This window comes from Triturus cristatus, chromosome 7, assembly GCF_964204655.1.
Source record: "Triturus cristatus chromosome 7, aTriCri1.1, whole genome shotgun sequence".
NCBI classification, from domain to species: Eukaryota; Metazoa; Chordata; class Amphibia; order Caudata; family Salamandridae; genus Triturus; species Triturus cristatus.
In genome coordinates this window covers 821,156,085-821,181,790 of record NC_140590.1, presented here as the reverse complement: position 1 = coordinate 821,181,790, position 25,706 = coordinate 821,156,085, and the positions used below count along the sequence as shown (strand labels likewise).

The window sequence follows — 25,706 nt, the reverse complement described above, 5'->3', positions numbered from 1 at the left end:
TGTCTGTATGGGTGAGTGTGTGGGTGTGTAAGTGGTTGTATGGATGTTTGAGGGGGTATGTAAGTAGTTGTGTGGATGTGTGAGTGGGTGTATGAGTACTTGTATGGGTGAGTGTATGGCTGTGTTTAGAGGTTGTAAGGGTCAGTGAATGGCTGTCTGAATGGTTGTATAGTTGAAGAAGTGGGTGTGTGAGTAGCTATGTGGGTGAGTTTGTGTCTGCATGAGTTGTTATATGGATGAGTGACTGGATGACACTCAATCACCCCTACAGCTACTAATCTGTAGGGGTGATTGAGTGGCTGTGTCAGTGCATGTATAGGTGAGTGAGTGTGTGAGTGGCTCTATGGTTGGGTTGAGTGGGTATGTGAGTTGTTGTATGAGTCTGTCAAATCGGTATGTGAGTGGTTGTGTGGGTATGTAAGTGGGTGTATGAGAGGTTGTATGGGGTTATGAGTGATTCTGTGGATGATGTCATTAGTGATGTCACTAACACTGTCATGAGTGATGTAATATGTGAGGTCATACAAGGGGCGTAATCTATAGATAGCTCAGGTAACTATAACTGCTGAATTTCAATGGTTTTGTACGAGTGAAATCTGAGCCTAACAATAACGTCCTTGTAACATTTGTTTTTCTCAGTGAATGTCTATGTTTCTTTTTATTGTATTTACTAACCATAATGTCCCTGTAACCTTTGTTTTTTCAGTGAATTTTTAAGGTTTTCAAATTGTATTTCCTTTCTGTAATCTATAACCTTTCAGAGCGTTTGTGTGAGTAGCTTTAAAGGTCAGTGAGTGGATGTGTGAGGGACTGTATGGGTCAGTGACTGGGTGTGTGAGTAGTTATGCGGGTGTGTGAGTAAGTGTGTCAGTATCTGTGTGGGTGTGTGAGTGGGTTTGTAAGTGGCTGTATGGGTTTGTGAGTGGGTGTGTCAGTAGCTGTGTGGGTGTGTGAGTAGATGATTTACAAGTGCCTGTATGGGTCTGTGAGTGGGTGTGTGAGCGGCTGTATGGGTCTATACATTAGGTGGAGAAATGGGCTGGCCTCCAACAAGCTCTCAGCAATACCACTGTGTGGTACTTTCTGGTGGTACCAGGCGCATATCTTGGCCCCCAATGGCCCCCAGCATCCAAGGGGACTTTATCCCCCAATCACTAGTGTGCCAGGAGGCATGTTTGCAAGGTGGTGGAGAAAGGGGTGGGGCCAACGACGAGCTCTAGACAATCCTGCTGTGTATGATTTACTCATGGTAACAGGAAGGGTTCTTTGCCCCCACCGACACTCAGCAGCCAAAGGGACTTCATCCTCCAAACAGTAGTGCACCAGGAGGTGCATTTGCAGAGTGGTGGAAAAAGGGGATGGGGCCCCGAAGAGATCTCAGCAATCCCACAGTATGGGACTTATGGGTGGTAACAGGAAGGGTTCTTGGCCCCTAACAACCCTCAGCAGCCAAGGGGACTTCATCCCCAAACCAATAGCACACCAGGAGGTGTGCTTGCAGAGTGGTGGAAAAAGGGGGCAGGTCCTCCGAAGAGCTCTCAGCAATTCCACTGTGTGGGACTTACTGGTGGTAACAGGAGGGGTTGTTAGCCTGCAACGACCCTCAGCAGTCAAGGGAAATTCATTCCACAACCAGTAGTGCACCAGGAGGCACGTTTGCAGAGTGGTGGAGAAAGGGGTGGGGCCTCTGACAAGCTCCCAGCAATACCGCTGAGTAGGATTTACTGGTAGTAACAGGCGGGGCTCTTGTCCCCCAACGACTCTCAGTAGCCAAGGGGACTTCGTCCACCAACCAGTAGTGCACCAGGAGGCGTGTTTGAAGAGTGGTGGAGAAAAGGAGCAGGGCCTCCAAAGAACTCTTAGCAATCCCGCAATGTGGAACTTTCTGGTGGTAACAGTAGGGGTTTTTGGCCCCCAGTGACCCTCAGCAGCCAAGGGGAATTCATCACCCAACCAGTAGTGAGCCAGGAGGCGCGTTTACAGAGTGGTGGAAAATGGGAGTGGGGCCTCCAACGAGCTCTCTGCAATCCCACTGTGTGGACTTACTGGTGGTAACAGGAGGGGTTCGTAGCCCCACAACCCTCAGGATCCAAGGGGACTTCATTCCCCAACCGGTAGTGTGCCAGGAGGCGCGTTGGCAGAGTATTCATTATACCAAAGTGTGCTGTGCTAAGTAGCAAGATACATAGTATTATGCAAGTACAACATGAGTATTACATTCACCTAGGGGAACAATAATACTGAGAAAATAATCAGAATAATACTCATATGTTCATTATACACATATTGTATTACACAAAAATATATATATTTTTTCTTTGAGGATGCACAAATACCTTACAAGAGGCGATGCTTACTCTTGTATATTTGCCCAAGTGGTATATCATTCTCTACCATACTTGTTCTAAGCAAAAAAAATATTCCTTCTCAAACTAAGACTTTTTGTATTCATCAGCCACTGTGCTTCACGTCATACAATAGTACCCAGTTTGAGTGTTGCAGCCAGTTGGATAAAATACAGTTTTATGAAATTGCAATCAAAATTCAAGTAACTACTTTAGTAAACACTTTTGGGTTTTTCCTGCGCTGTAGATCGTCCTCAAAAATATTCATCCTCGCATACATTGGAATAGAAGATCAATTTCATCCAGCCCTTCCTTGTACATCATCTACAGCAAAATTAAATCAAATAAAAAACACATGGGTACATGGATGAGGCCACTATACCTCAGTTTGGCTTCATTCCTTCGATGCTCTTTATCAAAATGTTTGGGCACCGACTCTTATAACAGCAGAATTTCGTATTACTCTAATGTGCTGCAATATTGTGCTTTTTAGAGTAGGGACAGGTCAACATGTAGACCACAAAACTGATTTTACAAGTAATCCTTTGTTTTATTGCTTCTTTTTACCACAAGATGTGCTATACTTAGTAAGATTTTCACCCTATCTACATGCCTTACCGATCCTACCAAAAACCAAACTAAAGTATAGTGGGCTCATCCATGTACCGAAACAACAGAGGAGAGGAAATAGAGAGCAAAAATTAAGAAGACCTGACACCAAATTTATTCTCTGGATTGCTAGTAATAAAGGTTTCAGGGTGATCCGTCAAGCAGGGAGCGAGAAAAAGGGGGTTTCCAAAATGCATTTTCTCCATGTTAATTCTCATAGAAATTTGAACACAACTGCAGCCCGAACTGCGAAACAGAACTGCACCAAATGTGATAGAAATCTTGTTCTTGGTCCAGAAAGCGTGCTTTTTGTGATTGGGTGTAAATCCGTATAGTAGTTTTAGAGATATTAACGGAAAACCACAGTTGTATATCCAGGGACGCAGATCCTCAGCAGATCTGACAGTCCCGGTGCTGAAATCTGATTGGCTGCCAACACTTCAACCAGGAAGTGCTGGCAGCTATTTTTAGACTCAGCTTCACCCTCACAATGTGTTAAAAATAAAGTAAAGGGGGCAGGGTAGGAATAGCTTGATCCCCTAGGTGTGGTGGTGGGGTCCCACAGGGACCCCAATGGGAGTTAAATACAATTTTGTTTTGCAATTTTGCTGCACAAATGTGGGTGGATCCGCAAACTTGTAGCAAAATTGAAAAAAAAAACAAGCACAGTCTCCCACGCTTGTTTTGATTAAAGCCCCGGGGTGGGTCAGGTCCAGGGGGCATAATTTATAATATAATTTGGAGAGAGGGTTGCACACAGTCCCCTCCCCGTGGCCGATCTTGGCCCAGGGACCACCGCCTCCCCGGGGCAGGCATAGTTCTAATATTAATGGAGTGGGCATTGGGGCCTCCCTTCTGAGGCTTTTAATAGCCAAGGGACCACCACCTCCCTGGGGATTTATTATAAAAAAGAAGGGGGGTCGCGCAGAGCCCCCCCCTCCATTGCCCAAAAGGGCCCCGGAGACCACCATCTCCCCGGGGCCGCGTATATAATATAGGGAGGCCATGTACGGCCCCGGAGACAACCTCCTTCCCAGGGAAGGCCACTAAAAATTAAAGCATGGGGGCAGTGTGGCCTCCCTCCTGGTGCCAATAATGGCCCTGGGGACTACCACCCCCCAGAGCCAGTTCCCGCTATTTCCCGAGGTACCAACCTTCAGAGTGAAATCTGAGCCGAACTATAACCATTTTTGTCAGTGAATTTCTAAGCTTTTAAAAAAATATCTATTTCGTAACTACAACGCCCCTGTAACCTTTGTTTCTTCAGTGAATATATATTCATATATATATATATCTATATCATATGCTGCACAATTAAAACTTAACTATGCAACATTAACGGAGCTATGCTGGCAGTTCTACTTACTCTCCAGCATGTTGGGCAGAGCAGCTGTAACATGTTATGTTAACTTATGAACCCAATGGCCCTGCTCTTCTCCAACTCCCTCTTCAATTCTACTACCCTAAGTCCAAACGTAGGCTTATATGCTTAGGCTGATAGAGTCTGGCAGATGGGACACACTTGGCAGATAATGGATATCCCATCCATCGTATTACAGTAGACAGTGCATAGCATATAATTGATGCACTGTAGTACAGTATATTTTGTCACTGAGTATCCCATTTGCCAAACTCTAAAGCTGGCACTTAGTCCCACATTACCCCCAGGCCACCAACACAGATTATTCTCAAGAAATGTCTTTACTTGGCAGTGAGGAAAATTAGTCTACAGGGAGTAAGATATAGGGATTGGGCTAGGTAAAGATTTAGCTATGGACTGGTTGGTTGTCACTGATCATGCACTACTTTTTTTCTTAGTCATATTGATTGATGGGAGGAACAAAATTGGAACCATCAATCCGTAATGGAAGTCATGAAATATAACTTCACTTGGGCAGAGAAATGTGGCACAGGCAGTACTTGCCGATATAGAATTCTATTTTTTAGGTAGGCTAGCACAGAAAGATAGAATTAGAAGGTGCAGTACTAGTAGGCGACTGAGTGGTCACTGGGAAACACACCTTGTCTTTGGTTTGTGCATTGCAGACTTTTGTCATGCCGCTGTGCCGTAGCATGCACACATGATTTCACTGTCTGCACTGCAGCACCAAATTAAACCGCACTGCAGTTTTAGGTGGCAAAAAGCTGGGGGGAGGGACTGGTCTCTGGAGGTGATGGGAGGGGGTTTCTGCCTAGCTCAATAAATACAGTATTGTCAATAAGAAAGCAAGATGACTTACCGTTTATCCCTACCACCACTGGGACTTCTCCCCCTCCCTCTACCGGTTGGGCCTCCTCCTACGTCCCTGTGCTTGTGACAGCACTGCTGGTGGTCTGCACACCTAGAGAAAAATCATAATGCACCCATTTTAGATACCAGATTAGCCACCTAAGTATTTATTTTGCACAAGGTACAACAGTAATACCTCACTACAGTTAGATTAGCTCTCTATCAGTATGTTCTCCTATCGAAAATATTCAAGTTGGGAGGTGTGTGTTACTTTGTTTGTTGCTTGCTTTTGAAAAGCAGGTAGTCTTTGAGTCACCAAAACATTTTTTCCTAATGGAGGAATAATAAGGGAAGGGTATAAGGCATATCTATGAAAGGATAGGTGGTAGAAGGGAATGCTAAGGACATATGGTATTGGTTGTGATATCTCCTTCCTGCCATGCTGCCCTGTCATGGAAACTGATAGTCTGAAACAAAACTGAGGGCTCATGACCATGATGACCATTCTATCTCCGCACATGCACTTTTCGACTGTTTAATCAAGAAAACCACCAACATCTTTGATAACTAGAGTACTTGGGTCTGGCTATGCGATCCTCTTCATATTACCAAAAATCTTTTCTCCTCTTAGCACTACACAGCAAGACATTTAAAAGAGGGGTGAGGGGAAGCTTATGAAAAAAGGGAGCAGAAGAAAGCTACAGATAGGAGAAAGACGGCTGCAGGAACAGGAGATATAGAAAACACAGGGGAATGCAGGGAGGGATAACACACAAACTCCAATCTGAGTTGAAAAAACTAGTAAGTATACACAAAGGCATAATTGTAATAGTGGGAATAGAGAGTGAGAAATAATGAACATGACTTACAGAGGGCAGCAAAACCATCTGCCACAGCGCTGGTGGTCGTCACCACAGTCACACCCGGCATGGTGCTTGTGGTAGTGGCAGCCAGCCCAGGTACCCTCTTGCCCTTGGGTGTCTATGAAAGAAAAGAAATAAAAAAACAATGATTGATGGAACTTTGTACAAAAAAAATATTGTAATAGACACAGCATTGCACTTTTTTAATCAGATAGCCCAGCGTTTCCCAAACTGTGGTCCGCGGACGCCCTAGGGTCCGTGAAACATTCCCAGGGGGTCCGCAGGACTCGAGTGCCTGCTGTCTTAGTGAAAAACGAAACGCCTATGCATCCTCACAGCACACAAGAGCTGTGAATGTTGGCGCAGGAGCAGCGAGACCACAACAATACAATCTGGCCAATCACCATTCAGCTTTAGGAGAAAGCTGAAGGGTGATTAGCCTTAATTTATTATTTGCTTCTGCCCGTCCTCCGACGTTGGGCACCCACAGTGCGTGCGTTTCCCCTTGTGTTTGCGGCCAGCGCCGGGGCATTTTGCTACCATATGTGCCCTGTTGCCCTGAAAGCAGAGTACAGCTGGGCCTCTTGTATCGAGGCTGAAGATCATTCGAGCACCTCGAACCGGCAGGAGGGCTCTTCTCCCTCTAGAACTGCATGTGAGTGTTTTACAAGTGTACCTACGCATTTACAGTAAAAGCGTGCGTATGCTTTAAAAGCAGCTTTCCTTTTTATGTCAGCCTCATGTAACATAGTTGCATATATGATTCGGAATTTACCACAAAGTGCTGTCAAGAGGCGACATTACCTGTTACATAAAGCCCCTCGATAATCCTACATCCGTTTAGAAACAAAGTGACGAGCTGGGATTCGAACCTCTGACCTCTGGATTGCCTGGGATGCATCCGTCTGCAAGCCATCAGACCTGGCTCAGTCGACTGATCATCTTTAAACAAATACAAAATGGCAGGGAACCATTTAAAAAAGATTGAGCCGCCTGCTCTCTGATTTTGCACTGTAGAAATAGTGCATACATTACCTCCAAGAGGCAACATTTGGGCCAGAACCTTCCGAAACATTGCTAGATAGCAAGAGTGACAAGAACAAGTAAACTTCCCACAATACAAGAGTTTTATAACACCACAAAAATCCGAATCACTACTAGGCCTGCTAATATCTAGAGTGGATGTCATTTAGAAATTGCATTGTTTGGCACAACGCAGTAACATGGAATGCTGCGTGAGACGGAGGCCTGTAATTATGCGCTGTGCATAACGATCCCAGTATTAAAATCCGCGATGGCACCCAAGTTCCCGGCCATAGTAATGCATGCCAGGGGTTTCTAGAAAGGGGCGGGGCAAAGATATTGGGAGGGGCACGTTAATGGCAAACTATTTCAGCGGCAATACACAGGAAGTAAATCACGCCCACAACAGATATATTGCATCGTAAAGCAGAAAAAAACAGCTTCTGCATTTCACCATGTAGCTAGGAAAAACTAAACAGCGCCCATGTGCCCCCTGGATCATACCAACATTGGCCGTCCAATCAAACCGGTGTAATCACAAGACAATATTCTGATTGCGTGCCACAGTCCTGAAGTCAGCTGCGGAACTACAGGGCTCTAGGATAATTGTCCACAGTGTGCTGCTACATACACACGACCCGAATCAGACGGGAGAGTCCCGATTTCGGACGCCAACAAATGGCTTTCTGTTGACTGTGTCCCTCCTGAAATTGCCTCTGCTTGTTTAGAAGTCAACAGGGGTGATACACTCTCCCGATTATTTCTGTGAAATCTTCCATTTTCTTCTTCTAAAAATGTTGGCATGTATGCTTCTAGTCTGAATCTATCCTGTCTGGCAGCATATATACATTTACACATTACCAATAATATGGCAGAGAAAGCCAGCTGTGAATTGTTCGGATCTCACACCAAGTACGTTTAGTGAGTGAATTGAAATACATATTTGGTGCGCTTTAGCAGCATATGTCTATAGACAATCATTAAAAAATAAATGTTATTCCTGTGGATTCCAGTGAAAAGTTTTGCAGAGATATACAAACGTCAACCTCATGCGAGGAAGCTCTGCCTCTTCCATCATTTATGTCATGTTTGAGAAGCACTGACAAAGCAAATAGCAATTAGGATTGTGGGCACCACAAGCTCCCCAAACACACCTTTCACTCACACACAGAACAGATAATAAATCAAATTGATTTAGGCCCAGATCTCTTTACTGGGGTGACTGTATGACATTGTTCTGCATTCTGTCCATCAATTGTTCTTTTTAGATAATAAATCACAGGCAGCAGTAGAGCAAGCTTCCTCCGCGCGCACACACATGCAGTGCAAGCTTTCGCCAACAGAAGTGAATCAGTTGAAAGGCACATGTGTATAGGTTACCGTTACTTGGCAGGCGGGTAAAAATAGATGCAGCCAGGATCAGCTGTAGGATTTTCGCGCTGTTGTCTGATTGCTCACTTTCCATAAGCCATTGGGTGAATTAGTGTGCTGTCAAGCTTTCATACTCAGACATATCAAGCTCTTATTCTGTGTAGCCTTTGCGGTTTGTTGTTGACAAGGGGCGGGGCAGTGGGCATCCGAACAGGAGAGGGTCATGTCAGGTGCCACGCGAGGCCTCTCTGAAATATGCCTTAACTGCACTGCTCACCCCTTGGTGGTAAAATGTTGTTCTGCTGTCTGCGACTAAAGATTATGTCTAACAGGGGTTTATGGTAATTGGCATAGCATTGTTCCATGATCTCGCTGAAACAATATGCCTCCTGTGCAGATACCATCCTGCCATCTCTTACACTTCCATGGTGAACTCCTAATATAGACCTTGAATTTGCTCTGTACACTGGACTCATCGCTTTGTGCACTATCTTGTTAGAATTTTCGCAAGATTCGTTGCTCCTTGGGTCATGTCTTTATTACAAAATGCTTCATAATTGTATAATATTTTAGACCTTCTTAAACTGTGAATAGGTAAACGTGCTAATAATTCACAATCATTCAACCTGTTTCTGTAAAGAAGGGTCACCACTCCGAGGCTCTGGAATGAGAATGTAGAGGTGTTGCTATGGCTGAGAGCAGGAGCCTTGTACCACTAAATAATACACTGCTGTATGCATACATGTCCATGCAAATAGACCCAATTCAGGCTGTCTCCCTCCTGAAATTGCCTCTGCTTCAAAAGGCGTTTTTAAAAATAAATTTAAATTGTACACATTACTTGGGGGTCCAGGCTTCCAGTAGTGATTCAAAAGTTCGGCAACCACTGAGATAGCCTATTGCTTGTTTCATAATTCTAAACCTCAAAAAATAAAATGTTGAACTATTCATGCAAAATAATCAATGGGGAGGGAGGGAGAAGCTGTGGTCCATTCGGCTTCCTTTCGTAAATTCAAAGAATCAAGGGGGAGTGGACCACTTGTCCTGTGTAGCCAGGGTCTTTTTTGTTCTTGGTTCCGTCATAAAAGAACCCTCATAACTATACACAAGTGCGAAGGCGGTATTAACTGGGTCACCGCTTATGTGTATTGGTACAGCATCATCATCGAGTCTTTTTGTATGTATGCTGACCTCCGCCAGGAGGAAGACCAACTGGTTGTACAGTAGCGTCCAGACAAAAAAATGAGGGAGGATATACAAAAAAATCAAGTGAAGTTAAAATTCTCTAAATCATTTTTCCTGCTGTGACTTTATTCTGAGAATATTGACAAGAGAAAGGTAAAAAAAGGGTGTTCAAGTACGAATGAAGACTGAGTTGCTGGTCTGTCGTACTTATCAAATAGTAAGGGTCAACATGTTTCAGCCTTCTGTCAACATCTAAAGGCTTTCGTCAGGACCGATATGAAGGAGGGCGCGTTGTGGCTCCTTGTTTAGTGAGAATTATTCACTAATCTAAATTCATGTGGTCAGATCCATGGTATTTGTACCTAGTTGAAAACGGAAAAAACAGTTGCTTGTGGATACATATATTAATGGATCTACCTCTCATGGTGCTACCGTTATTTTCAAGAAAGTGAGGTTAATAGCTAAGTGAAGTATTAATTCAAATTTGGGGTCAAGGGCGCGAAACGAGCGTGGCTATGAGAAACGAGGGAATTCAATTTACCCAATAGATCGTTTGGTCATGTGGGCGATATTTGTGAAAAATCATAAAGTTAAAGCGTAAAGGAGATCGCTATACTGTGTGATTAGTCATGCGTATGGTAAAAGTTCGAGGGGTTGTATAAACGTTGTATATTTGTAGTGCACGAGGTGAAATCGAAAATGGGTGTGATCGATTGTAGCTTTGTTTTAACTCGTATCACTTACGTAGTGTAGTGCAAATAGTGATTCGTTATGCTAATAATTCAACATAAGGTTGCCTCGCCTAAACAGGTTTATGCATTTCAGCGAGGTCAGACATTACAAATAATTCATAACACAACATTACCTCGTATGAACGAATTTTGTTCTCTCGGAGGTACCGAGAGGTGCGAGAGGAACTGTCTTTCTAAAGAAGTTGGAAAGAAGAGGTAAAGAGGATTAGATGCGTCTTACTTCAATGTAGCGCGTTGTTCCACTCTCGCCGGCCATCCGTGCTTACCGGTTCCATCTCGTTTGAGGACTGGTGCTGGCTCTGCCCGTCGTACCTCCGAAGACGCGGGACTAATCGGTGAACCCGTTTACATACGGAATGGCCGTAGAGGTAGTGAAAAGACTAAATAGTCGGTGATGGTTGGCAAAATGAGTTGGGAAGTACAAGTAATGGCATTATGTTATATATATTTCGTGTTAGATTATAACCACCTTAAAAATGGCAAAAAGTGAATAGTTATTAATATCACTGAATTGGACCTCACCAGGATGAATAATCTCATGTGTTGGGGGAATTCTTTTCGGAGTTACAAGATCTCAGTTTTCATCTCAGAGTTTATCAAAAATCAAAGAGTTATGCCAGTGTGTGCCAGAGGATATTATCATTCAGGCCTCGTTTGTCTGTGCCCAAGCGGTAAACCCAGCGCTGTCCTTTTTCAAAAAGGACATGGTCAGCATTACTGTTTACTGTTCGAAGACTTTCCAAAACGACCCATTTGAGATCGTTGACGTCGTGATTGTGCTCGATGTAATGTCTGCTCATTTTGGTAGTCAGTCTTTTGCAGTTCACATTGCTTTTGTGTTCAATGATCCTTTGTTTTATTTTGCGGCAGGTCATTCCAATATACCTGAGATCACATGGGCAAGTAATCATGTAAACTACATGCGTGGTATTGCAATTGGTGTGTTGACGTAGCGTCCAGGTTAAGTTGGGGAGAAGTTGAATGGTTTTTGTGATTTTCGTTAAATTACACACTGAGCATGTGCCGCAGGGATAATGTCCTGTGATTGGTTCTAGATTCCAAGCTGCTGTGATTGTCTCTCTTGTGCTCTTAGGAGATGGTCTTGTGTGCACCAGAAAATCTTTGATATTTCTCGTTCTTTTGTTTGCAAACCTGGGTTTCGGCCATTGCAAAGCATCTGAGGTTAAAATCCTCCAGTTTCTGTTGAAAAAGTTGACAATTTTTTTCACTGTGTTGGTTATCGTATTGTAAGTAGTGACACAGGTCAGGAGGTCTCCAGGTTCATCTCGGGTGATCATTTGCAGGAGGTTTTCTCTTGGCTGATTGCGTGCTCTTTTTTGGCATTTGTTGATTGTTCTTATTGGGTAATCTCTTCTTACAAGTTTCTCTCCCAGTTCTTTAGCTTGTATTTTGTAATCTCTGAGGTCACTGCAATTTCTCTTCAGTCTGAGAAACTGGCTGTAAGGTAAGTTATCTCTCAGGGGACGGGGATGGAAACTCTGGTAGGATAGTAGGCTGTTTTTTGCTGTGGGTTTGTAGTAAGTTTTTGTGTGGAGGCTGTTGTTCTCCGAGTAGATGGTGACGTCAAGGAAATCGAGTCGTTTTTTGTCTGATGTACAGGTGAATTTCAGGCATTCATCCCTGGAGTTGATCCAATTTAGGAATTCTAGTAGGATTTCTCCAGTGTCTTCCCAGATCATGATGATATCATCTATGTAGCGTTTCCAGAATTTTACCCGTGTGATGTAAGGATTGATAGGATTCTGTATGTACTGTTCTTCGAAATCACTCACGTATAGACCCGCTACACTAGGAGCAAAAGTGCTTCCCATGGATGTACCGTGGCGCTGTCTGTAAAGGGTGCCATTATACTCAAAATAATTTTCCGTGAGGGCTAGTCTGCAGCATTCCAACACGAAGTGTCTTGGTGTGGAATGATTCCAAGTGTCTGAGAACAAGATGTTTTCCAAAGTGTTCAGTGTTTTCTGTTGTGTAAGGCTGGTGTAAAGACTCTCTACATCCAGTCCTACCAGAAGCATAGTGTTCTCATTATAGGTTTGGTCGCTCAGTTGGTTCAGAAGGTCTCGGGTGTCTTTCAAGTAGGTAGGTGTTGATTGTACTAAGGGTTTGAGAAACTGGTCAGCAAACTGTGATAATGGTTCTAGTACTGAGCCAATACCTGAGACGATTGGTCGTCCTGGTGGAGGGACTGTGTTTTTATGAGTCTTGGGTAGAGAGTAGAAATAGGGTACTTTAGGGGACTTCGTTCTTAGAAAGTCTGCCTCGTGTTTAGATATCCACTGGTTGATCTGTGCTTCCTCTACCATTAAATCTATGGTTCTTTGTAACCTTTTAGTTGGATCGCTGACAATTTTTTCATAAAATTTCTTGTCAGACAGTAGGTCCAAACACTGTGTATCGTATCCTTGTTTGTCGAGGAGGACAATGCCTCCTCCCTTGTCGGCTGGTTTGACAATTATGTTCTCATTCCTGCTCAGTTCTTCCATGGCTTGTTTCTCTTGCCTCGTGATGTTGATGTAAGGTTTATTCGACAAGGGTTTGATGTTATCCACTTCTCTAAGGATAGCTTGTTCAAAAGCTAGTACTTCCACTGGAACCAGGTGATTGGGTGGACAAAAGGTTGATTTTGGTCTCAGGTTGGTGTCACTTCTCAGGGTCTCATTTTCTTTATCTTTGAAGAAAGCTTTGAGTTTGATTTTTCTGCAGAACTCAGATAGTTCGCATTTCACTTTGAAGATATCCAATGGGGGAGTAGGGACAAAACCTAATCCTTTGTTCAGTATTCTCTCTTGGTCTTCCGTGAGTGTTGTATTTGTGAGGTTTATCACCAGTGACTCGCGTTGCTGGGGCCTGGTTGCTCTTTGGACATACTGCGGGTATGTACTTGCCTCTCTTGTTCGCTCCAAGTTACTCCTTTCCTTCTCCCTCTTTGGGTGTGTTGGCCTCTCCCTAAAAAAGGAGATGGTTGGGTATTCATCATGGGGCCCATCGTGTGTGGTCCTTGGAGATACGGGTTCATCCAACCTTGGAAATTAGGTATGTATGGTTGAAAAAGTTGTTGTGGTTGGTCATAGAAACGTGGCATGGACCAGTTGTTCCCTCGTCGTCGTTGGTTTCGTCTGTATTGTCCTCTTCCTCGTCTAGGACTAATGCCGTCGTCACTACTCCAATCAGAGTTGTTACTGGATGTTTCTCCTGTAGAGTCATCATCATATTGATCTGGTATGGTGTAATCTTCCCTGGCATAGGGGTGCATCTTTTCAATTGAGAATTTCTTGAGATCCTTACTCAGTTTTTGTATCTTGTTTTGGGTAATGTACTCCTTTGTTTCGTTCATTTCCCTGTTTATCTCCTCTAGTCTTTTTTTATACACTGAGATCTGGACTGTCGTTTTGAGTTTGGCTTCGCTCATTTGAATTTTGATTGTCAATGCTTCTACCAGTCTTGTAGCTGTTTTAATTATAAGCACTAGATAATCTCTTGTACATTTCCACGATATAGAGGACCAGTCTTTCCTGAAAATCATGTCTTTCAGGAAAATGCGTGGGGCATTCTGTATCCATAGTCCCTTGGGGGCCGCATTTGCGCGGAGGTACTCCTTCATGATAATGCCGTGTATAGCGGTTCGTACCTGGTCTTTCTTCATCTCGGTAAGGTTGTCCCATTCATTCGTCTGTGTTAGTGTTTGTGCTAGATTTTTATCTTGTAATAAAGATGATTCACTGAGAATCGCATTCACCTCTTCTTCAGAATAGCTCAAACCCTGGTTCTCGGCCATTTTCCCAAATATTGTATCGATAGCTCGTTCCTCAATATGAAAAACCACTTTTAGTGGTTAAAAGGATACCAGGGACTCTACCACAGTTCCGGTGGTCACTCTGGTTTTGCAATTTCCCACAGCTGTGCGCTGCTTAATTACGAAATAATCAATGGGGAGGGAAGGAGAAGCTGTGGTCCATTCGGCTTCCTTTCGTAAATTCAAAGAATCAAGGGGGAGTGGACCACTTGTCCTGTGTAGCCAGGGTCTTTTTTGTTCTTGGTTCCGTCAGAAAAGAACCCTCATAACTATACACAAGTGCGAAGGCGGTATTAACTGGGTCACCGCTTATGTGTATTGGTACAGCATCATCATCGGGTCTTTTTGTATGTATGCTGACCTCCGCCAGGAGGAAGACCAACTGGTTGTATAGTAGCGTCCAGACAAAAAAATGAGGGAGGATATACAAAAAAATCAAGTGAAGTTAAAATTCTCTAAATCATTTTTCCTGCTGTGACTTTATTCTGAGAATATTGACAAGAGAAAGGTAAAAAAAGGGTGTTCAAGTACGAATGAAGACTGAGTTGCTGGTCTGTCGTACTTATCAAATAGTAAGGGTCAACATGTTTCAGCCTTCTGTCAACATCTAAAGGCTTTCGTCAGGACCGATATGAAGGAGGGCGCGTTGTGGCTCCTTGTTTAGTGAGAATTATTCACTAATCTAAATTCATGTGGTCAGATCCATGATATCTGTACCTAGTTGAAAACGGAAAAAACAGTTGCTTGTGGATACATATATTAATGGATCTACCTCTCATGGTGCTACCGTTATTTTCAAGAAAGTGAGGTTAATAGCTAAGTGAATTATTAATTCAAATTTGGGGTCAAGGGCGCGAAACGAGCGTGGCTATGAGAAACGAGGGAATTCAATTTACCCAATAGATCGTTTGGTCATGTGGGCAATATTTGTGAAAAATCATAAAGTTAAAGCGTAAAGGAGATCGCTATACTGTGTGATTAGTCATGCGTATGGTAAAAGTTCGAGGGGTTGTATAAACGTTGTATATTTGTAGTGCACTAGGTGAAATCGAAAATGGGTGTGATCGATTGTAGCTTTGTTTTAACTCGTATCACTTACGTAGTGTAGTGCAAATAGTGATTCGTTATGCTAATAATTCAACATAAGGTTGCCTCGCCTAAACAGGTTTATGCATTTCAGCGAGGTCAGACATTACAAATAATTCATAACACAACATTGCCTCGTATGAACGAATTTTGTTCTCTCGGAGGTACCGAGAGGTGCGACAGGAACTGTCTTTCTAAAGAAGTTGGAAAGAAGAGGTAAAGAGGATTAGATGCGTCTTACTTCAATGTAGCGCGTTGTTCCACTCTCGCCGGCCATCCGTGCTTACCGGTTCCGTCTCGTTTGAGGACTGGTGCTGGCTCTGCCCGTCGTACCTCCGAAGACGCGGGACTAATCGGTGAACCCGTTTACATACGGAATGGCCGTAGAGGTAGTGAAAAGACTAAATAGTCGGCGATGGTTGGCAAAATGAGTTGGGAAGTACAAGTAATGGCATTATGTTATATATATTTCGTGTTAGATTATAACCACCTTAAAAATGGCAAAAAGTGAATAGTTATTAATATCACTGAATTGGACCTCACCAGGATGAATAATCTCATGTGTTGGGGGAATTCTTTTCGGAGTTACAAGATCTCAGTTTTCATCTCAGAGTTTATCAAAAATCAAAGAATTATGCCAGTGTGTGCCAGGGGATATTATCATTCAGGCCTCGTTTGTCTGTGCCCAAGCGGTAAACCCAGCGCTGTTCTTTTTCAAAAAGGACATGGTCAGCATTACTGTTTACTGTTCGAAGACTTTCCAAAACGACCCATTTGAGATCGTTGACGTCGTGATTGCGCTCGATGTAATGTCTGCTCATTTTGGTAGTCAGTCTTTTGCAGTTCACATTGCTTTTGTGTTCAATGATCCTTTGTTTTATTTTGCGGCAGGTCATTCCAATATACCTGAGATCACATGGGCAAGTAATCATGTAAACTACATGCGTGGTATTGCAATTGGTGTGTTGACGTAGCATCCAGGTTAAGTTGGGGAGAAGTTGAATGGTTTTTGTGATTTTCGTTAAATTACACACCGAGCATGTGCCGCAGGGATAATGTCCTGTGATTGGTTCTAGATTCCAAGCTGCTCCTAAGAGCACAAGAGAGACAATCACAGACAAACACACCAATTGCAATACCACGCATGTAGTTTACATGATTACTTGCCCATGTGATCTCAGGTATATTGGAATGACCTGCCGCAAAATAAAACAAAGGATCATTGAACACAAAAGCAATGTGAACTGCAAAAGACTGACTACCAAAATGAGCAGACATTACATTGAGCACAATCATGACGTCAACGATCTCAAATGGGTCGTTTTGGAAAGTCTTCGAACAGTAAACAGTAATGCTGACCATGTCCTTTTTGAAAAAGAACAGCGCTGGGTTTACCGCTTGGGCACAGACAAACGAGGCCTGAATGATAATATCCCCTGGCACACACTGGCATAACTCTTTGATTTTTGATAAACTCTGAGATGAAAACTGAGATCTTGTAACTCCGAAAAGAATTCCCCCAACACATGAGATTATTCATCCTGGTGAGGTCCAATTCAGTGATATTAATAACTATTCACTTTTTGCCATTTTTAAGGTGGTTATAATCTTACACGAAATATATATAACATAATGCCATTACTTGTACTTCCCAACTCATTTTGCCATCCATCGCCGACTATTTAGTCTTTTCACTACCTCTACGGCCATTCCGTATGTAAACGGGTTCACCGATTAGTCCCGCGTCTTCGGAGGTACGACGGGCAGAGCCAGCACCAGTCCTCAAACGAGACGGAACCGTTAAGCCCGGATGGCCGGCGAGAGTGGAACAACGCGCTACATTGAAGTAAGACGCATCTAATCCTCTTTACCTCTTCTTTCCAACTTCTTTAGAAAGACAGTTCCTCTCGCACCTCTCGGTACCTCCGAGAGAACAAAATTCGTTCATACGAGGTAATGTTGTGTTATGAATTATTTGTAATGTCTGACCTCGCTGAAATGCATAAACCTGTTTAGGCGAGGCAACCTTATGTTGAATTATTAGCATAACGAATCACTATTTGCACTACACTACGTAAGTGATACGAGTTAAAACAAAGCTACAATCGATAACACCCATTTTCGATTTCACCTAGTGCACTACAAATATACAACGTTTATACAACCCCTCGAACTTTTACCATACGCATGACTAATCACACAGTATAGCGATCTCTTTTACGCTTTAACTTTATGATTTTTTACAAATATCGCCCACATGATCAAACGATCTATTGGGTAAATTGAATTCCCTCGTTTCTCATAGCCACGCTCGTTTCGCGCCCTTGACCCCAAATTTGAATTAATAATTCACTTAGCTATTAACCTCACTTTCTTGAAAATAACGGTAGCACCATGAGAGGTAGATCCATTAATATATGTATCCACAAGCAACTGTTTTTTCCGTTTTCAACTAGGTACAGATACCATGGATCTGACCACATGAATTTAGATTAGTGAATAATTCTCACTAAACAAGGAGGCACAACGCGCCCTCCTTCATATCGGTCCTGACGAAAGCCTTTAGATGTTGACAGAAGGCTGAAACATGTTGACCCTTACTATTTGATAAGTACGACAGACCAGCAACTCAGTCTTCATTCGTACTTGAACACCCTTTTTTTACCTTTCTCTTGTCAATATTCTCAGAATAAAGTCACAGCAGGAAAAATGATTTAGAGAATTTTAACTTCACTTGATTTTTTTGTATATCCTCCCTCATTTTTTTGTCTGGACGCTACTGTACAACCAGTTGGTCTTCCTCCTGGCGGAGGTCAGCATACATACAAAAAGACCCGATGATGATGCTGTACCAATACACATAAGCGGTGACCCAGTTAATACCGCCTTCGCACTTGTGTATAGTTATGAGGGTTCTTTTATGACGGAACCAAGAACAAAAAAGACCCTGGCTACACAGGACAAGTGGTCCACTCCCCCTTGATTCTTTGAATTTACGAAAGGAAGCCGAATGGACCACAGCTTCTCCTTCCCTCCCCATTGATTATTTCGTAATTAAGCAGCGCACAGCTGTGGGAAATTGCAAAACCAGAGTGACCACCGGAACTGTGGTAGAGTCCCTGGTATCCTTTTAACCACTAAAAGTGGTTTTTCATATTGAGGAACGAGCTATCGATACAATATTTGGGAAAATGGCCGAGAACCAGGGTTTGAGCTATTCTGAAGAAGAGGTGAATGCGATTCTCAGTGAATCATCTTTATTACAAGATAAAGATCTAGCACAAACACTAACACAGACGAATGAATGGGACGACCTTACCGAGATGAAGAAAGACCAGGTACAAACCGCTATACATGGCATTATCATGAAGGAGTACCTCCGCGCAAATGCGGCCCCCAAGGGACTATGGATACAGAATGCCCCACGCATTTTCCTGAAAGACATGATTTTCAGGAAAGACTGGTCCTCTATATCGTGGAAATGTACAAGAGATTATCTAGTGCTTATAATTAAAACAGCTACAAGACTGGTAGAAGCATTGACAATCAAAATTCAAATGAGCGAAGCCAAACTCAAAACGACAGTCCAGATCTCAGTGTATAAAAAAAGACTAGAGGAGATAAACAGGGAAATGAACGAAACAAAGGAGTACATTACCCAAAACAAGATACAAAAACTGAGTAAGGATCTCAAGAAATTCTCAATTGAAAAGATGCACCCCTATGCCAGGGAAGATTACACCATACCAGATCAATATGATGATGACTCTACAGGAGAAACATCCAGTAACAACTCTGATTGGAGTAGTGACGACGGCATTAGTCCTAGACGAGGAAGAGGACAATACAGACGAAACCAACGACGACGAGGGAACAACTGGTCCATGCCACGTTTCTATGACCAACCACAACAACTTTTTCAACCATACATACCTAATTTCCAAGGTTGGATGAACCCGTATCTCCAAGGACCACACACGATGGGCCCCATGATGAATACCCAACCATCTCCTTTTTTAGGGAGAGGCCAACACACCCAAAGAGGGAGAAGGAAAGGAGTAACTTGGAGCGAACAAGAGAGGCAAGTACATACCCGCAGTATGTCCAAAGAGCAACCAGGCCCCAGCAACGCGAGTCACTGGTGATAAACCTCACAAATACAACACTCACGGAAGACCAAGAGAGAATACTTAACAAAGGATTAGGTTTTGTCCCTACTCCCCCATTGGATATCTTCAAAGTGAAATGCGAACTATCAGAGTTCTGCAGAAAAATCAAACTCAAAGCTTTCTTCAAAGATAAAGAAAATGAGACCCTGAGAAGTGACACCAACTTGAGACCGAAATCAACCTTTTGTCCACCCAATCACCTGGTACCAGTGGAAGTACTAGCTTTTGAACAAGCTATCCTTAGAGAAGTGGATAACATCAAACCCTCGTCGAATAAACCTTACATCAACATCACGAGGCAAGAGAAACAAGCCATGGAAGAACTGAGCAGGAATGAGAACATAATTGTCAAACCAGCCTCGACAAACAAGGATACGATACACAGTGTTTGGACCTACTGTCTGACAAGAAATTTTATGAAAAAATTGTCAGCGATCCAACTAAAAGGTTACAAAGAACCATAGATTTAATGGTAGAGGAAGCACAGATCAACCAGTGGATATCTAAACACGAGGCAGACTTTCTAAGAACGAAGTCCCCTAAAGTACCCTATTTCTACTCTCTACCCAAGACTCATAAAAACAGAGTCCCTCCACCAGGACGACCAATCGTCTCAGGTATTGGCTCAGTACTAGAACCATTATCACAGTTTGCTGACCAGTTTCTCAAACCCTTAGTACAATCAACACCTACCTACTTGAAAGACACCCGAGACCTTCTGAACCAACTGAGCGACCAAACCTATAATGAGAACACTATGCTTCTGGTAGGACTGGATGTAGAGAGTCTTTACACCAGCCTTCCACAACAGAAGACACTGAACACTTTGGAAAACATCTTGTTCTCAGACACTTGGAATCATTCCACACCAAGACACTTCGTGTTGGAATGCTGCAGACTAGCCCTCACGGAAAATTATTTTGAGTATAATGGCACCCTTTACAGACAGCGCCACGGTACATCCATGGGAAGCACTTTTGCTCCTAGTGTAGCGGGTCTATACGTGAGTGATTTCGAAGAACAGTACATACAGAATCCTATCAATCCTTACATCACACGGGTACAATTCTGGAAACGCTACATAGATGATATCATCATGATCTGGGAAGACACTGGAGAAATCCTACTAGAATTCCTAAATTGGATCAACTCCAGGGATGAATGCCTGAAATTCACCTGTACATCAGACAAAAAACGACTCGATTTCCTTGACGTCACCATCTACTCGGAGAACAACAGCCTCCACACAAAAACTTACTACAAACCCACAGCAAAAAACAGCCTACTATCCTACCAGAGTTTCCATCCCCGTCCCCTGAGAGATAACTTACCTTACAGCCAGTTTCTCAGACTGAAGAGAAATTGCAGTGACCTCAGAGATTACAAAATACAAGCTAAAGAACTGGGAGAGAAACTTGTAAGAAGAGATTACCCAATAAGAACAATCAACAAATGCCAAAAAAGAGCACGCAATCAGCCAAGAGAAAACCTCCTGCAAATGATCACCCGAGATGAACCTGGAGACCTCCTGACCTGTGTCACTACTTACAATACGATAACCAACACAGTGAAAAAAATTGTCAACAGAAACTGGAGGATTTTAACCTCAGATGCTTTGCAATGGCCGAAACCCAGGTTTGCAAACAAAAGAACGAGAAATATCAAAGATTTTCTGGTGCACACAAGACCATCTCCTAAGAGCACAAGAGAGACAATCACAGCAGCTTGGAATCTAGAACCAATCACAGGACATTATCCCTGCGGCACATGCTCAGTGTGTAATTTAACGAAAATCACAAAAACCATTCAACTTCTCCCCAACTTAACCTGGACGCTACGTCAACACACCAATTGCAATACCACGCATGTAGTTTACATGATTACTTGCCCATGTGATCTCAGGTATATTGGAATGACCTGCCGCAAAATAAAACAAAGGATCATTGAACACAAATGCAATGTGAACTGCAAAAGACTGACTACCAAAATGAGCAGACATTACATCGAGCACAATCACGACGTCAACGATCTCAAATGGGTCGTTTTGGAAAGTCTTCGAACAGTAAACAGTAATGCTGACCATGTCCTTTTTGAAAAAGAACAGCGCTGGGTTTACCGCTTGGGCACAGACAAACGAGGCCTGAATGATAATATCCCCTGGCACACACTGGCATAACTCTTTGATTTTTGATAAACTCTGAGATGAAAACTGAGATCTTGTAACTCCGAAAAGAATTCCCCCAACACATGAGATTATTCATCCTGGTGAGGTCCAATTCAGTGATATTAATAACTATTCACTTTTTGCCATTTTTAAGGTGGTTATAATCTAACACGAAATATATATAACATAATGCCATTACTTGTACTTCCCAACTCATTTTGCCAACCATCGCCGACTATTTAGTCTTTTCACTACCTCTACGGCCATTCCGTATGTAAACGGGTTCACCGATTAGTCCCGCGTCTTCGGAGGTACGACGGGCAGAGCCAGCACCAGTCCTCAAACGAGACGGAACCGGTAAGCACGGATGGCCGGCAAGAGTGGAACAACGCGCTACATTGAAGTAAGACGCATCTAATCCTCTTTACCTCTTCTTTCCAACTTCTTTAGAAAGACAGTTCCTCTCGCACCTCTCGGTACCTCCGAGAGAACAAAATTCGTTCATACGAGGTAATGTTGTGTTATGAATTATTTGTAATGTCTGACCTCGCTGAAATGCATAAACCTGTTTAGGCGAGGCAACCTTATGTTGAATTATTAGCATAACGAATCACTATTTGCACTACACTACGTAAGTGATACAAGTTAAAACAAAGCTACAATCGATCACACCCATTTTCGATTTCACCTAGTGCACTACAAATATACGTTTATACAACCCCTCGAACTTTTACCATACGCATGACTAATCACACAGTATAGCGATCTCCTTTACGCTTTAACTTTATGATTTTTCACAAATATCGCCCACATGACCAAACGATCTATTGGGTAAATTGAATTCCCTCGTTTCTCATAGCCACGCTCGTTTCGCGCTCTTGACCCCAAATTTGAATTAATAATTCACTTAGCTATTAACCTCACTTTCTTGAAAATAACGGTAGCACCATGAGAGGTAGATCCATTAATATATGTATCCACAAGCAACTGTTTTTTCCGTTTTCAACTAGGTACAGATACCATGGATCTGACCACATGAATTTAGATTAGTGAATAATTCTCACTAAACAAGGAGCCACAACGCGCCCTCCTTCATATCGGTCCTGACGAAAGCCTTTAGATGTTGACAGAAGGCTGAAACATGTTGACCCTTACTATTTGATAAGTACGACAGACCAGCAACTCAGTCTTCATTCGTACTTGAACACCCTTTTTTTACCTTTCTCTTGTCAATATTCTCAGAATAAAGTCACAGCAGGAAAAATGATTTAGAGAATTTTAACTTCACTTGATTTTTTTGTATATCCTCCCTCATTTTTTTGTCTGGACGCTACTGTACAACCAGTTGGTCTTCCTCCTGGCGGAGGTCAGCATACATACAAAAAGACCCGATGATGATGCTGTACCAATACACATAAGCGGTGACCCAGTTAATACCGCCTTCGCACTTGTGTATAGTTATGAGGGTTCTTTTTATGACGGAACCAAGAACAAAAAAGACCCTGGCTACACAGGACAAGTGGTCCACTCCCCCTTGATTCTTTGAACTATTCATGCATTCTTAAGAATTATCTTTACTTTTCCACCCCCTTTTGAAGAGTCAAGTCCATCCCCCTTTAAATACTGCAGATCAGGGAGATTGGGACTATGAGCCACATAAAGCCACAGAGAAGAATGCAAGTTACGCAACACGCCTGATATACTGCCATTGTAAGAGTGAGTAACATGATGAGTTGAAAATCATGCCATAAATCAGTACAAGCGAGCATCTGCCTAGCTCATACTGAAACAGTATCCTGGCAGTATCATTCACTTGACTTCCACTCCCCTCCTACGTTCCTAACTTCCTACACCCTCCCGTCAGGCTGGCACCATGCACCTTTACTATATCACAGGTTTGTGTTACCCTTGCCTTTAAGTATTGTTTTTGTGCAGGGAGGTGTTCCTTTCTGCATAAAACAATCCAGGATGCTGTGCCGTGTAATGTGGCACCCTTGCGCCATCATGGTACAAGTGTGCCTGCATTTGCGCGCTAGGCTGCACTTGGTGTGCCAGCACCCAGGGAGAGAATGAATGAGACATCCTTAAAAATAATGCCACATTCCTGCCCTCTTCCTTTTATGCAGAGCAACAAGTTGTCTTGCTGCCCTGGGAGAAATGTTGATAACTCAGGCCCCTGGTCAGTTTTCTGTATGTGCCAATTCCGATTCAAAATCCTTGTGACATTATATGCCTTATTGGACAACGTGGTAATGAATCTCACTTGGTCAGGGTTCTGTTTCTTTGGAATTCTCCTAGGGTGTAGTAAGCGTGTCCTGGGAACCAAATCCACTATGGCATTGGCCTGGACTATAACATTTTGAGTATATCCTCTTTCCCTGAACCTCAGCCCCATTATCTTAATCTCATTCTTAAAGGTCTCATTGGTGCTACAGTTATGTTTTGCATGTTGAAGCTCACCAGAAGGGATTCTGTATACCAGACTAGATAGGTGTGCGCTAGACGCATTCAGTAAGCTGTTACCTGCCATTTGTTTGCAGAGAAGTTTGGTCTCCATGTGGCCATATCTACCAGTCATCACCTCATCGAGGAAAACTGCACCAGACTTACTGGTGTGTCCCATAAATTCTATGGGTGGGCGGTGAACTCCGCTCTGCTGTTGGAGTTTGCAGAGCTTTGCAACTTCGTGTTACGCTTGGAATGCGGAGTTTGACAAACAAAGTAAACTTCGCAAACAACCGGCGGAGCGGAGTTTACCGTGTAGTGCTGCTCAGCTCACCCTTGCTATTTTCCATGATCTTGGGCCAGCAACAAGAGTAGAGTTTTACAACTAAATGGAAAGATTGTTTTCTCTACTAGTTCTGACTGGGTTGAGGAGTGCATTAAGGTGGGTGAAATGTGAAATACAAACGTATGACTCAAGGGACCATTAGGAACAGCTGGCAGTTGAGAATTAACTGGGCTCCTTTTTTTTTCGCAACAAAAAAAAATCACGAGACGTTTTCTAATTTTCACATTGAGAGAGCAGGATGGAGCTAGCCGCTCACCAGTCTTGAGGTAAAACCGACTGAACTGAGAAGACTAGGCATGGGCGGAGAACACGCTTTGCCAGCGGAGTCTGCGGAGATTTCCCTACTCCGCGCTCCGCTGAGAACGCAGAGTAGGAGAAAAAACTCCTCCTCCGCAGCGGAGCGGAGTTAGCCAGTACCTGCCTCCACCCCACATAATTTAAAATACTAGGACAACATAATTTGAAAAGAAATAAAAGTAACTTACCTTACTGCAGCATCCTCGGGCTGCCCTCATCCTCGTGTACATCTTGCATGAACTGCGTATACGCGCATGCGCAGTTTGTGCAAGATGTACATGAGGAGGAGAAGCCCGGGGACGCCGCAATAAGGTAAGTTACTTTTATCTATTTATAAATTATGGCGTCCTAGTATTTAATTTATGCGGTGTGAAGGCGGGTGGCGGGTGGCGGAGCGGAGCGGAGTTCCACAGAGCCCCCCCCCCCTCCGGGGGGCAAGCTCCGCCCGGGGTTAGAGAAGACCAGTGCTTATTATTATACATTTTTTTACACACCTGCGAGCCGAGCTGAGCTAGCAATGGAGGATGACAAGACCTGGTGCTTATAAAAAGGAGACGTCAAGAAGAAACAACTATCTGGCTAATGAAAAGGTATACTTACTCACTCGTGCCAGCCTGGCAGACGGAAGACACTGTAGCAGAGAAGGGAAGGGGAGAGGATCCTCTAGGGGCCAGGAACTCTTACGGAATCTGCAGATCACCCCCCGTCCTGCTTGAAGTGTCTGGCCACCTAACTCCCCGGTTAAGTCAGTCCGTGAAGCAGCCGAGAGAAGGGTCATGGCTGCCTGCTGCCAGCATTGCTCTGCTGTTACTGCTGGAGCTCAGGTTTCCCAGGCCACAGCCATCCTGCCTGCTGTAGGAGCTCCCACAGGACATAGACTGTTCATTGTGTTGCTGCCTCTTGGGAGTGGCTCTGTCGGGGGTGCCCGACTTCTACTCCTCCTACGGCCTTTCCCAACTCCTTTCCACCACCGAACCCGGCCCCAGGCACCGCCACGGAGACAC

At 43.5% G+C, this 25,706-nt stretch overlaps 1 protein-coding gene across 1 annotated transcript in view; it reads right to left on the bottom strand.

Annotated features, from left to right (window-relative positions):
• The window catches only part of LOC146810657 (uncharacterized), a 50,401-nt gene extending 24,912 nt beyond the window's left edge, over window positions 1-25,489 (bottom strand). Inside the window, exons 1-3 of the mRNA XM_085614440.1 lie at window positions 25,303-25,489; window positions 6,054-6,165; window positions 5,195-5,296 (exon numbers count right to left, since the gene is read on the bottom strand). Of these exons, the coding sequence (XP_085470566.1) occupies window positions 5,195-5,296; window positions 6,054-6,165; window positions 25,303-25,480 (392 nt within the window). The 5' untranslated portion in view covers window positions 25,481-25,489. The remainder of the gene's footprint in view (window positions 1-5,194; window positions 5,297-6,053; window positions 6,166-25,302) is intronic.
• Between the last annotated feature and the right edge of the window lie 217 nt (window positions 25,490-25,706).